The sequence below is a fragment of the Mytilus californianus genome, unplaced genomic scaffold, assembly GCF_021869535.1.
Source record: "Mytilus californianus isolate M0D057914Y unplaced genomic scaffold, xbMytCali1.0.p SCAF_3, whole genome shotgun sequence".
Classification (NCBI taxonomy): Eukaryota; Metazoa; Mollusca; class Bivalvia; order Mytilida; family Mytilidae; genus Mytilus; species Mytilus californianus.
Genome location: NW_026262679.1, coordinates 52749479 through 52763940, shown reverse-complemented (window position 1 = coordinate 52763940; position 14462 = coordinate 52749479). Strand labels below are relative to the sequence as shown.

General features: G+C 31.1%; 1 protein-coding gene across 2 annotated transcripts; it reads right to left on the bottom strand.

Moving 5' to 3' along the window:
- Window positions 1-1318: 1318 nt before the first annotated feature.
- LOC127734838 (toll-like receptor 1) lies at window positions 1319-10164 on the bottom strand. Of its 2 annotated transcripts, none has more exons than XM_052244869.1 (2): window positions 10035-10164; window positions 1319-5389 (listed from the first exon to the last, which is right to left on the bottom strand). In XM_052244869.1, the coding sequence occupies exon 2, from the start codon at window positions 4996-4998 to the stop codon at window positions 2476-2478; it is 2523 nt and encodes an 840-aa protein (XP_052100829.1). In that variant the 5' UTR covers window positions 4999-5389; window positions 10035-10164; the 3' UTR covers window positions 1319-2475. The 2 variants fall into 2 exon arrangements, with proteins under 2 accessions (XP_052100829.1, XP_052100828.1); XM_052244868.1 differs by lacking the exon at window positions 10035-10164 and adding an exon at window positions 7100-7321.
- Between the last annotated feature and the right edge of the window lie 4298 nt (window positions 10165-14462).

Below are 14462 nucleotides of genomic sequence, written 5' to 3'. Positions count from 1 at the left end.
ATACAAATACTTCTCAAGTACAAAAAGGAGATGTATCTTGCCAAGTTTCTTAGTATCATTTTCATATATATTGATTATTTCCTGTAAATAAATTACCCATATTTCAGTGAGAAGATGCATCTCATATATCTTAATGAATTTTAGATTTATAATGATACTACCGAAACAGATGGTAATCTTCAAATAATGATATTTCCAATGATATTGACACTGATTACTGCCTTCAAACTAGAAAATATGATAAACGTGATGATTTCAGCTTTCAATGTCGGATTCCCATCTCAAAGCTGAAACATATCCCCAGTCCCGTCGTATGGCGTTTAAACATTTCAATTGATATGTAACACTCATGTATGATAATTTTACCGACATCATTAACTGGGGTGTGTCCTGACATAAAAAACACTCTAACACGTTATCAGGAAGATTACTAGTAATTGAGGGGCATCGGTGGCCGAGTGGTCTAAGTAGTCAAACTACTGTATCACTAGCCTGTCAACACTAAGGTTAGTTCGAATCCCGCACATGAGAAGTGCTTATGACTCCAATCTTAATTGAGTAGGTGTTTCAGTTTCATATCGAAGGTCAGTGGCTATCTCCGAGCACTCCGGCTTCCCCCATCAATAAAAATTGACCGCCACGAAATAGTACAAAAGTGTTGAAAGTAGCATTAAACACAAATCAATCAATCAATCAATACTAGTTACTGAAATCGACACCACATAGTTTGACGGTCATCATTACGACTAAATTTACCTATACAATATGTCTGTAATCTTGCTGAAACTCGGTAGCGACAGGATATTCTACTGTTCTATTCGAACTACTGTAGACCCTGATTTTAGAATTATCAATTAATAATATTGTGGTATATTCCCATATGTCAACTAAAAAATAACCGATGAAATAAAGAAAAGCAACATTTATATCCAAGGAAAGTGTTACTCTATATAGTTGCATTCATTTCATTTCGATTCATACAATCAGGAATAAAAAAACATACACTGATACAACGCATTGAAGAATCAGCCAAAAAAGCACTTATTTGTCTAAATTAAGGCTTTTGGAAACTCCAATATCGGCCGCTAAACTTCCATACAGACTTCAAATAATATCATTTCATGAATATGAAATAATATCACTTCATTGTTTAAATAAATACATGTCACACATAACAAACACATATTATCCAACAGGAATTTGAGTTCTGAATTCCAATATATAATGGATAATTTAATCGAACAATCACGAATAATGCAAGATCCATTTGTCATATTATTTCATAACATAAGTTTAATCATAAGTTTGATCAAGAAGATTATGAAGCCAAGATTATTTATTACAAGATTTTGATAATTATTTGATAGTATTACAATCTTTCCCTTAACAAAAAAACCTATGATTTTTATAAACATTTAAAGGTTTCATAACGAGTGAGAATTGGATATCGCCTTTTCTTTAATTCTTCGTCAATTTATCCTTTTCTGCACCCATTGTATAAAAAAATTTAATCAACGTGTGGTTCGTTTGATCTCAGTTCTTCATTGGTTAAAATCAGATTATGACGTCGAATTTACTTGCTTTCCTCTGAATTTCCTATTATGACGGCATGAAAAAAGGCTACCATGCCTGATGACGTCACATAGAAAGAACACATGTTTTTACAGATCATTCGAATAGACGGAATATGTTTGCCTGCATATTGTTTGAATATCATTAGAGAAACAGATTCCACCACCAAATCTCGTGTAATACGATATTTATCCACTCTCGACAGTTAAATTTTAAATATTTAAAACGCTCGGCGAGCCTCGCGTTTTAAATTTGAAAATTTAACTGTCTCGAGTGGATAAATATCGTATCACACTCGATGCAGTGGTAGATTCTATATCTATCAACTCGAGTTATTTAATTGCAATATAATAATAAACGAGCTTTCGGCGAGTTTATTATTATTATTCAAATTAAATAACGAGAGTTGATTTCAAGCGATATCCAATTCTCACAAGTTGTGAAACCTATTTCTCTTATAGTCAACACTTTCAGAATCGTTGATCTAGTCTTTTTCACATACCAATATGACGTCATATGTCCTGTTCCGATGTAAAACTTTAACATCAGACATTTTAAAACTTTTTGTACGCTTCAGAATGTAATAAAATTTTACAGAATGAAAATTTTCAGGTGAAAAGTGTCAGCGTTTTGTATATTATTGAAGAAATCACATATGTCCATTTCCACGGACGAAATGTACATCGTCTTAACCTTTGAAAGTTATCAATGACCTAACGAATAGCCAATGGAAATGTCGTAATATCGTCTCATGATGCTGAATAAGCCAATCAAATTAACGCATATTTTCATATCACTTTTTCGTATCACACTCCGTGCAGTGTGACACGAGAAATATCTCTTCATGCAAGAAATCGATAACAGGCAACAACCATTAGAGAAAAGAATATTAGGAATGATATTTTACATAAAATCCTGACATATCCATAGCCTTAATTGTTGCCACATGATATCGATATCATCGGTGTCATCTGTCCACTGAATGAATGATACATAGTTCCAAATATAAGTTAGTTCTGTTGGAATGTTTTTCAATGAAATGTCCTTTGCTAAAACTATAATGTTTTCTATATTACGTATCCTTTTCTCGTGTTTTACTCTTTCAACTGCAAAAAGGTAATCTTCTGACGCTTTAAAAGATGGAGTAAGCAAAAAAATAACATGTCTACTGTTTTCTATACTTTCTGCTTCTGTATCGAAATAAGAACCTCCTGGTAAGAAGTCACGATCTTTGAAACAAATTTTGAGTTTCCACTCGTGTTCTAATTTTGGAACTAAATAATTTTTAATCCAAGGTACGCTGTCTCCTCCATATGAAACGAAAACGTCATAAGTAAAGCTTCTGCAATATTTTTTTTTGAGAATTTTTCGGAATTGGCGGTAAAAGAATAAAGAAATTTCCCATCGTTTACCATATATAAAAAATAACAAAGCAGTTACGAAACACGTGGACAACAAAGTTGAGGCCACGGTAAGCCATATTGAACTTTCACAATGAAGAAACAAATCATGCATCTTCTCGTAGGCCTCTCGTACAGTGATTAATGAACCATTAACAAGGGTACATTTATACGAGCGACTGTCAAGCTTGACTTTGGTTTTATTTATCCATTCAATAAAGTCCAAATTGTCACATTTACATTCAAATGCATTATCTGCCATCAAAACATTTAACCCTTGTTTTTGATTCATTGAATCTGCCCATATTCGTGTGTTTTTATCCAATGTTGTTAAAAGATTTTGACGAAAATCTAATAATTTTATGTTTGAAAGATCCATGATTTGTCGAGGAACTAAATGAAATAAGTTTTTAGACAAACGTAATTCTGAAAGATATTTCATACTTTGTAATAAATTTTCAGGTAAAAACCACAGGGAATTTTTTGACATATCTAGGTTTTCTAAGTATTTTAACTTCTTGAATACTGACTGTATCATCGAAGAATATTGCTTATCATCAGGGTACATGTGAATATACAAACTAGCATCTCTCCACTTTAAAGTTTTGATTTTTCCGTTATTCATCAGTTCTTCTTGATCTATAAACGTAGAATGTGGATGACCATCTATTAACAATGTTTCGATTTTCTGAGATGAGTTCTTTTGAAACAGAATTCCTATAAGCGAAAAACCAAATGAAAGATCCAAGTATGTCAAATTGCTTCCTTCTGGAATTAACAAAAGTCTTTCAAAATCATAACATAACACATTACTTAGAAGTAAAGTTTCCAAGGAGCGAGGAAAAATAATGACTTCAGAAGATTTACTTTGTTGTTTCTCATGGACAACGTTTCTACCCAGGTCTTTATTGCTCAGTTCATATCGAACTGGAATATATGAATAGTCTAAGGTTTTTAAGTTTTTGGAGTTTTGAAAAAAACTTTTTATTTCATCCATTTGTCTGCCCTTTGAAAAGGCGAAACGGTTTCCTTTGAAGAAAATATGTTCTATACATTCTGGTCTATCAAACGACAGTAACGAATCTTTCTCAAAATCAACTATCCCGTTGTCGGATAAATGTAACCATTCGACACAAATAGTTTTCAGATATTGCATCATTTCTTTTGTGATTGTCAGTACGAAATTATTATTTTCATTATTGAATACAGGACAGCTCAATCCTCCGAAATTTATTAGTTTAAACCTCTTACCACTATAAGGAGATAAGATATTCAGTGCCTGCTTTAGATGCATACAAGTTCCTTCTAGGTTTAACTTGGTCATCTTTGGAAAAGGAAGAAGAATATCATTTTCTACATGGACTAAATGTAAGCGACATCCTGTTAAATTTAACTCATTTATGTTCGAAGAAAAGTTTTCAAACACACTTTTGTTAAGATATTTCAAAAAACAAAGTTCGAAAGTCAACGATTTCAACTTTTTCAATATCCTAAATCCTTTACCAAAACTCGGATTTGGAGCCATGTCTAATGCAAAGAAATTCAACTGTTCTAAAACAGCAAAAGCGTTATCGGGGTAGTGGTACAAGTTGGTATCAGACGGTTGTTTTATGTTACGTCGAATATCTAGGTTTGTTAAATTTACCAACGGTAGAAATTTTTCCGACGTATAGCTATGCAACAAATTCAATTTGTTTTCTGACATATCCAAAAATTTCAATCGATTTAATCCGACGAAACTCTTTTCTTCAATATGATGAAGTTTGTTTTTCTTTATGATCAATTTTTCCAATATTCTGTACCGTTCAAAATCATAATTGCTGAGATTTTTAATATTGTTCTCACTAAGATCCAGTATATTGATATCATTTGGAAGAAATGTTGGAACTTTCGTTAATCCAATATTTTTACAATTGGCTATCTTCACCTTTCTTTCTGTTGATTCCGTAAGTACGATATCACATTGTAAGGATGTTACAAAGGGAATTAGCATGAAAGAAATAATCACGTATTTAAAATAAGGCATGGCTACGAAGTCACGTTTTTATCTGTTTACTCCCTTTTCAGTTTCTTCTCATATTGAAAAACGTACATATTTTAAGTGCCCAGAAGAGATCAGTTGAAGAGTAGTTTAATCTTTTTTAAACTGAATTACGTGTGATCAATGAAAAGTCATCGATGAAATAGAAAGTACTAGTACATATTCCGTACACAGTACTTGTCGTTTTAAATATTTGATTGTTTATTCGGAGTTATATGCACTTATTTACATATAACTTCAGGTCCATAGTTGTGATCTGTTAACTTTAAATTTTGGTTGGCAATAACTCACTGTAAGAACTATAAATAAATTAGGAAGTTTAAGGTCGATGATTTCATTCCATTATTTCCCGCCTTCTTTATTCTCTAACATATTTCTGAAAATAAAAAAAAGCGTTATGATTGTCTTTGGATTAATAAAGATATGATTAATTTTAAAACTATTTCCTATGGATCAACATTTTAGATTTCTAAACAAAATATTTAAAATCTAACACGCTTATGTAGATATGTTTTGTATATATATACATTGATTATTTTGGAATTCTTTAGTTTTTTGTATACTATTGTTTGTCTGTTGGTCTTTTTCTTTTTTTGCCATGAAGTTGTCAGTTTATTTTCGACTTATGAGTTTGAATGTCCCTTTGGTATCTTTCTTCTCTCTTTTGTAAGTTCCATTTTTTGTCGAATATTTTGCGGGAATCCCTTCATGTCAACTTTACCATGCCGAATCAGACAGACCAGTATAATTTAGAAAAAAATGTGTTCTTTTATGACTGAAGATATCAAATATATACAACAATCACAGACGATACGAGAAAATCAAAGACATTTAGAAGTCAATCAAACAGTTTTCAGTAGACAGATATGTATAGATTTAATACAGACTCCTAATTTCACCGACCAAAACATGTTATGGTAACTTTCAGTCAAACATCAGCCATCAACACCAAATTCCCAAAATGACAAAAAAACATAAAGATATCACAAAGGCCCTTTTCAACTGATGTTTATAGTTTGTTCTCATGTTGTGCTGTTACACTACTCTCCCAGAATAGGGAAGGTTTGGTGCACACAAACATGTTTAGCCAGCCACATTCTGTATTTGCCTTTCGAAAGTCAAAGCATGTAATTCAGTGGTTGACGTTTGTTGTTGATTATCATTTTTTATACCCCCGCTTTAAAAAGTGGGGGTATACTGTTTTACCTCTGTCTGTCCGTCCGTCCCATGAATATTTTTCGTCGCATCTTTCTCAGGAACCACACTACAAGGATTTCTGAAATTTGGTTTCAGGGTTTATATAAGTCAGCTATACCGTGTGATGCGTTTTCAGATTCATCACTCAACAACTTCCTGTTTACCGTCAAGTACTTGGCCGGGGGTATCATCAGTGAGCATTAGCTCACAGTTTCACTTGTTTTTTTTATTGTTTTGTACATAAATCAGGCCTTAAGTTTTCTCGTTTTAATTGTTTTACATTTGTGAATTCGTTGCCTTTTATAGCTTGCTATGCGGTATTGCTTTTGTTCATTGTTGAAGGCCGTACGGTGACCTATATATGCTTACTTTTACGTCATGTGGTCACTGAAGGAGAGTTTTCTCATTAGCAAACATATCGCATTGTTTTTATTTTGATACAACTGATGACTTAGGAAAGCAACATGATTCTGAAATGGAGTTAAACCACTTCTGGTATCTCACACACATAGTACAACCGTCCTGTTGCTCTTTTATAACCTAATATCTGCTGACACGTTTTTCAGGTAATCTGCAGTGTGTGACCGTATCTGTTTGGTTAAAAATATAATACGGTTCGGTAATACTGTATACGACACAAAATAGAAATTATATTTTACAATTTTAGCTATTGGATATTAAATCTATAGAATAAATGAAAACAACACGTTATAAATTGCATGCGTACAAAGCGCTTATTTCTGGATTCATATCCATCAGGAACGCTCAAAGCCGAATATTTGAAAACCAAGGCTGTATAAAAGCCGAAGGCGAAAAACTTTTAGGTAGGCAAATCAAATTATTTTCATAGTTAATTGTCTTAAGCAATCGAAAATAGATATACAAATACCTTGTTCAGTCTTTAATTTGAACTGTATTGGCTTAATCCTTGTTACCGAATGATTGCACTTTTTGTAATAGAGCAGTATGCGATAATTAATATGTTTTCGTACGAATATTATATAAATAAAGCATAGCTGCCCCGAAGCCAAGGTTGACAATGTCTTTTCGAGGGGTAACAATCTGCTTTATCATCCTCTCAGGTATGTGTCAATTAATCTATTATACTGAGTGTTCTGTTATAACTTTGTATTAAATTTAAAATTAACACTAATAAACTGTGACGTCTTGTACATAACAACCATCCGCTGAAAGCATATTATTAGAGCTATCTTCTCATGTTTTATCTTAAAATTCTATGGTGTAGTTTTCTTTTTATCACATAAAATTGGGTTTTCCATGTAAATCTATACAAAATCTGACAATTTTTTCACAACCTGTAGCGTGAAAAAAAGGCCGGTGACCCATACTTTTTATTATATTTTTGAAAAAAAGCATGATATAAACTACATTTTGACAAATTATTAAAAAATTCTATGGATTTTAATTTAGAAACCCCCCCCCCATCTACCTTAATCAATCAAAATGTGACATTTTGGAATGAAGTATAATAAATCAAATTATTGTTTTAGCAAATAGGGCGTAATATTACATTTTGACATGAGGTAAATCTAAATTTGTCATCGCTGTTAAATTTAATTCCGTTTCTTAACCGAGGATTTGATATGCTGTATACGTCAAAATTAACATTTCATTGAATCTAAAATTTCTGTAATATTGTACAATTCCCCTTCCCCACTTCTGCTGTTATTTCAAGATTTTAATCATATAAAGACAGAAACAGAGGAAAATAGGTTTGAAAATTTAACAACCAATTGAAATTTAGTTAGAATTGAGATTTTTACTTTGACTTTTGCATTTTTTAATAATAAATTTCATATCAAATTAACATGTTCTCGTCCTGAATAAACATTTAACTCACCGCATCCAGCAACTCGTTTCAGTGCAGAAATGATTTTCAGTAGACGATTGAATAATGATTTTACATATATAAATGATATTTGTGAAAGTGTCGCTAACGTGTATTTATTCGTCATTCGTAAACAACCTTGTTTACTTTTAATCTTTTATTTCTGGTATCTATGATGAGTTTATTGGCATTAATTTCGTCCTTTTTTGGTATATATAAAATCTTTATTTTTTCACGCTTTGAATTTTTAGTATTTTTGCCTCCAGCATCGATAATAAGACTTTTATTGTCAAAATGTACATCTGGTGAAGTACACTTGGTACAATTAATGTTATTAATACCACTGGATCGATACCTATGCTGATGGACTGTTAGTCCCCGAGGGTATTTCATGCCCAGGAGCCAATACAGTACTGGCCTGAAAATACGGTTATTGTGGTATCTAAATTTTGGAAATATGATTAATTTAAGGGTGTATTTCCCTCATGAAAAGATTTGATTCCTTGCCCGGCTTTGGCTATACTTTCGTCATTTTTGGTTGATAAGCTCACTGAAGAGACCTTTTTTCTCGAAATTCTACTATAGTTTTTGTCAAAAATACAAAATTGGGTAAAATCGTCATTAGAGGGCAGTGAATCCTATTAGGTTTCTCCTGACAATGTCGGCTACGTTGATCTATATGATGATCTTTTGAGTTTTTTTTTATGTTTGCTTTTATCGTTTTTCTCTCTTGTCTGTAGTTTTTACACAAAAGCAAAAACTGTGTAAAAAAAATGTCGTTAAAGGGCAGTAACTACTGTAAGGAGTCGACGGAAAATTTTGGCGATTCAACTTTTTTGTAGATTTGTCTTGCTGGTCATTTTGCAGTTAAATATTTCTCTCTATCTATTAAAGTTTTCAAGATAATAGACAAATACTAAACAAAATGGTGAAAATCTTCAATTAAGGGCAATAACTCTTATAAGGAGTCGACTAACAATCTTGATAACATGGACAGTTATTTCTCTATTTATAACAGTTTTCAAGGTAATATACATTATATACAATACTGGCCTTTGCCCCCTATGTTCTATTTTTAGCGATGTCAGTCATTTTGACTGGAAGGCGGGATCATCAGAAACATTTGATTAACTAAATACCCTAAAGGTAATTGTGGCCAAGTTCGATGCCAATGGCAAAGTAGTTTCAGAGAAGATGTTTGTAAAAGTTAATAGAATACTTTCAATGAAATGAAAAAATAATGAAAATAAAGTGCTGTTATCATAACTTACAAATAACAATACATCCATGTTTAAAACAAACATACTGGAAAGGGGAAATAAAAAAAAACGTTATTCTCACGATATTATTTGCTTGGGAAAACATACGTCTTAAATTAATAATTGGCTTACTGAAGACTTTGTGTTAGATACTAAACTGTTCACTTGCGGAGACTTTGAACTTTCGAATGAACAAAATTTCCCAACTTTCAAACATGTTCAAGATTTTATTAAAAGGTCAATCAGATTTCTAGTATCTTCATAAAGTGTTATTGATACTGGCATGGAAGATCATCGTCATCAAAAACTTGGTCATCAACACAGAAAATATGATTTGTTTTTTTTTCTTTACTTCCTTTTATTAAATAATATCAATTATTTTATAGTTCATATAATATCTAATGAATTTGTTCGTTTTATATGCATGCTCATAATATTATTATTGTATACATACTGATACTGTGATATGGAGAAGACTTCATCAGTATTATTTTCTTGTGTTTCATCCATTTTGCTTAGATTTTGCAAATAAAATGTGATTAAACTAAACTAATCAATACTGTCATTTTTTTTAAATCATTGCCACATAGAATATTGCACTGACTTTATCTTTGCATAGTTGATTAAAAATTTATATTAATTCGTTGCATGAAAGCTGTTCAAATTATATATATATATATATATATCTATGAATTGTAGGTAAATCAAATACTTACTAATTCAGTACTGTTTGCAGATAGTTCTTTCAATTTCTTCTACATTTATTTGATATAAAAATAAGAAGATATTTATTTGTCGTTTCGCAGTGTTTGTGGAGAAGTTATAACCATTCACTTTGGTTTTTTCTTTTTTTTTTGCTGACATGTACATTAATGCGGAGGAGTTCTACCTTTTGTTTGCAGTGGAAATTATTATCAACCAGCGTAAATTGATATTCAGGTTTTGGGGAGGTTATAACACTTTACTTTGGTTTTTTGCTGACATGTAAATTAATGCGGAGGAGTTTTACCTTTTGTTAGGATTTGAAATGATTATTATCCAGTGTAAATTGATATTCAGGTTTATAGAAAGTGTTGACAATTCTTAATGTTCTGCTCTATAAAGTTTTCATTGTTAGGACCATTTAAATCACATCACTAAAATAAATGTTTCATATTAACCTGTTAAGTGCAAAAAGAGACTATGGCAAGCCGTTTTTATATTTATTCCATTTACAAGATATCTTATAAAGTTAAAACGATCTATTATAAACTAATCGCGATATCTTATATTTTAGATAAGATATCGTATTTAGTTTATTATATATCTTATATAGCTAGTTACAAGATGTCATATTTAGTTCAACATACATCTTGATTATTTCAACAGATATCTTATAAACTATATAATTTATCTTACATATTTTGTATTTAAAAATATTATTAATTAGATATCTTGTAAACTACATAATATATCCAATGAACTAAAACAAATATCTTATAAATTAAATCAGATATCTTATAAATTTAATAAGATATCTTATAAAGTATATAAAATATCTTTTATTTAATAAAAGGTATCTTAAATATTCAAAAAGATATCTTACAAACTAATTGAGATAGTTCATGGATTAAAAAGATGTCTTATAAACTTATAGATATATCTCATTAACTAAATACGATATTTATAAACTAATAGAGATATCATATAAACTAAATAAGATATCTAATATATTAAAAAGATATCATAGAAATAAATATTTCAAAGTTGGTCATAAAGTTAGGACTACACATTTGCTAAGATCATCCTAAGACAGCTTCGAAGAGAGGTCTGATATATGTCCTATGATAGTCATAAGAGGATCATACGACATGTCCTAAGATATATCTTATGACTGGTCTCAGGATAGCTTCGTGAAACAAGCCCCTGATAAATAAATCTTGTAAGATATCTTGTATAGACTATAAGATATTTCATCAACAATACAAAATATTTCATAAAGTATTTGTTTAAAAGACATTTTAAAAAGATATCTTATAAATAATATCTATAATAAGATATCTTATATAGTTAATAAGATATTTAATTAAGCATGTAAGATATCATATTTACTGCAACTGAAATAAGATATCTCATAAAGAACACATGATATCTTATATAGTAGGATATCTTATATTTTCTATCTTGGCTCTTAATTTCAGGTCCTTTTTGTCCACATAGCTTTCAACTGTTTCGCTTCTTAGACATTTGTATGAAATCTATGACGTGTTGTTTTTAATTTTACATCACTGAGTGCACTGAGTCGATACCGCTGCTGGTGGACTATCATTCTCCGAGGGTATCACCAGTTAAACTGTACTTTGGTACTGACATAATTTATAACAAAGCTTTTATTAAATTGTCCGTTTGTAAATTTATAAATTATTAAGAAACGAAGGTTTCAACTCCCTTAGTTGACCTTACATTGATTTAGCTATTATGTTTAGGTCCTTTTTGGCCGCAAAGCTCTTCAACTGTTTGGGTTCTTATACATCCATGGCTTTCTAATATGTGGCTTGAGCATACCTGGTGGAGTTAAATCTAGAAAAGCCCTTCGGACGAATGAAATTTATAAAGTGTTGTTTTCATAATTTTTTTTTAATTGAATAAATATAAAAACGGCTTGCCATAGACTTCATTTTGTAAACTTATGCTTCGCATACTTTGCGTGGATCATGAATCTCAGTTAAACCTAAAGAGCGAATTAAAATGAATAAATGTACTTAATTTACCCGGAAGTACATGTTTACCTTAAAATCCACAAATTTGATTGCGGATTTATCATATCAATCATATTTGAGAGATCAAAATGCATTTCACAGTCTTCCTCAAAAGAAACAAAAAAATATTAAGTTGATGAGAAAGATACAAAAATAATCCTAGTTATTATCTAATGTACTTACTTTATTTCTATAAACGATTTAGAACAATCCAGTTGATATCCATAATTACATTATGTTAGACTGTACAGAAAAGTATGGTAGACCTACTAGTACACCCTTTCATTGAGACGAAATGCGTACTGACTTTAATACAAACAGCAATAATAATAAAACTGTGATTTCAATAAATATGTCTTAATAGCTTTACAGGGTGTTTTCTTTCGGGTAAATCCTGCATAAAACGCAATTAGCCTATTATTAGCATAGGTTCCTAAAAATTTCTTGAAATCTCATGACTAGTCACATATCATCAATTTGTTTATACAAGAAAATTCAATGAATTAAAAAGGATTTTAATTCAAAACCTACGATGTCCCATTGAAAAACGATTGTTTTACTTAATTATTCCTGTGTTGAAATACACTATAATTGCCTATTTCTTGTACTGCAATATACTTCAACATGTTTTATGTTAACCTGTGTCCCTGAGTTGCTTTCTCATTGGCGCAAAACCTTTTTATTGATGAAACTGATGAAAAATGGCACATGACATTGAATATGAATAAAAGGAGATGTGAGTTATATATCAATGAGACAGCAACCTAACAACACAAATAACCAAAAGGCAACTACAGGTCAACAAACAGCTTCAACAATGAACATGTGTCTATACAGTATGTCAAGATATAAACTGTCACGAGTCTTTAAAAATGTTTTTAAAAAATTGAACAGAAACATGTAAGATCTACCGTTAATAACAAGTTCTTCAAACGCAAACAAATGCATATGACGTATGACAGCAACTCGTGAGTTTCCTGACTTTTGAGCAAACCTATGAATATGTCGAGTGTTAAAACTAGTTTTTGCATTATCAGTCCATTTTTTTTAAATCAGTAAAGGAAAAGCACGAAACAACGGTATGAAAGACAGAAAAAATAAAATCCAAAAAAAAAAACCGACCGATCAAGTACCAACAAAATGTAAAAACTTCAAAACAATCTACATAGAAATAAGATGATGTGGTATGAATGCCACTGAGACAACTCTCCATCCAAGTCACAATGTGTAAAAAGTAAACAATTATAAGTCAAAGCACGGCCTTCAACACGGAGCCTTTGCTCACATCGAACAGGAAGCTATAAAGGGCCCCAAAATGACTAATGTAAAACAATTCAAACAGGAAAACCAACGGTCTAATCCATATAAAAAACGAGATACGAGAAACACTTAAGAACCACATCAACAAACGACAACCACTGAACAACAGTTTCCTGACTTAGGACAGGTGCAAACAAATGCAGCGGGTTTAAACGTTTTAACAGGCGCCAGCCTTCACCCTAACCTGAAATAGTAGTGTAACATTACAACATAGAAAGACACACTATAAAATATATATCATATGCTAGCAGTTTCTGAAAGCAAGCTCAAAGTTATCAACCTGCTAAATAAAAGCTTGTTTCCTTCACTATAATGTTATATGCTTAAATATCCCAAACTGAAAAGATAAACATTTAATTGCTCCTTTTATGTTGAAATAATGAATACAAAGAATAATAGGAATAATAGGAATCACTAAAAATTATTAACCCTATAAAAGACCACACCAACAACAAACAATGTGCTACTCCGAGAAAATAGATAATACCAATTCAGAAAAGCGCTATTGGGTACAAAATTTATAAAGTGGTATTTTCATTTTGTTTTTATAAATTTGTATACAATTTATGTTGAATACGTTTGAGTGACATTATTAAGATATTTTTTCTGCGTACAGTTGATTTTTTCTGTCAAGCTAATTTTGAGGGAATCATGAATTAGATGTTGCATCAAGGGCATCTGCTTGGGGAAAACATCCTGTAAGGTTGAATGTATGAATAGGTCGTGAACTTTAAGCTTGCATACAAAAACTGCAAGCATATTAATATATTTCATACTTTATTAGTATGGTTTTACTTGTACAAATGTTTGTTGTCGTCTATAATTCAAGTTTTTGTAGAGATAAGTTCTTTTTCTGTACTTATTTTTATAACATGTATTCTAAAATCTATTTTATGTTATCCGACTGATCGCGAGATAGAAGATGCATAGCCGTTGAGTGCTAGAAAATGACGATCAACCCACACCGCATGCTATGTGCCTGTATTATTCAATGATTGGCTTTTATATAATGAAAGGCCCCTTTTTTCGCTTGAAATGTAGCTTCAAAACATATAAAATATGAAATATGAAGAAAACATAAATCAT

Coding starts and splice junctions, on each gene's coding strand:
- LOC127734838 (XM_052244869.1), bottom strand. CDS start 4,998: ATGCCTTATTTTAAATACGTGATTATTTCTTTCATGCTAATTCCCTTT.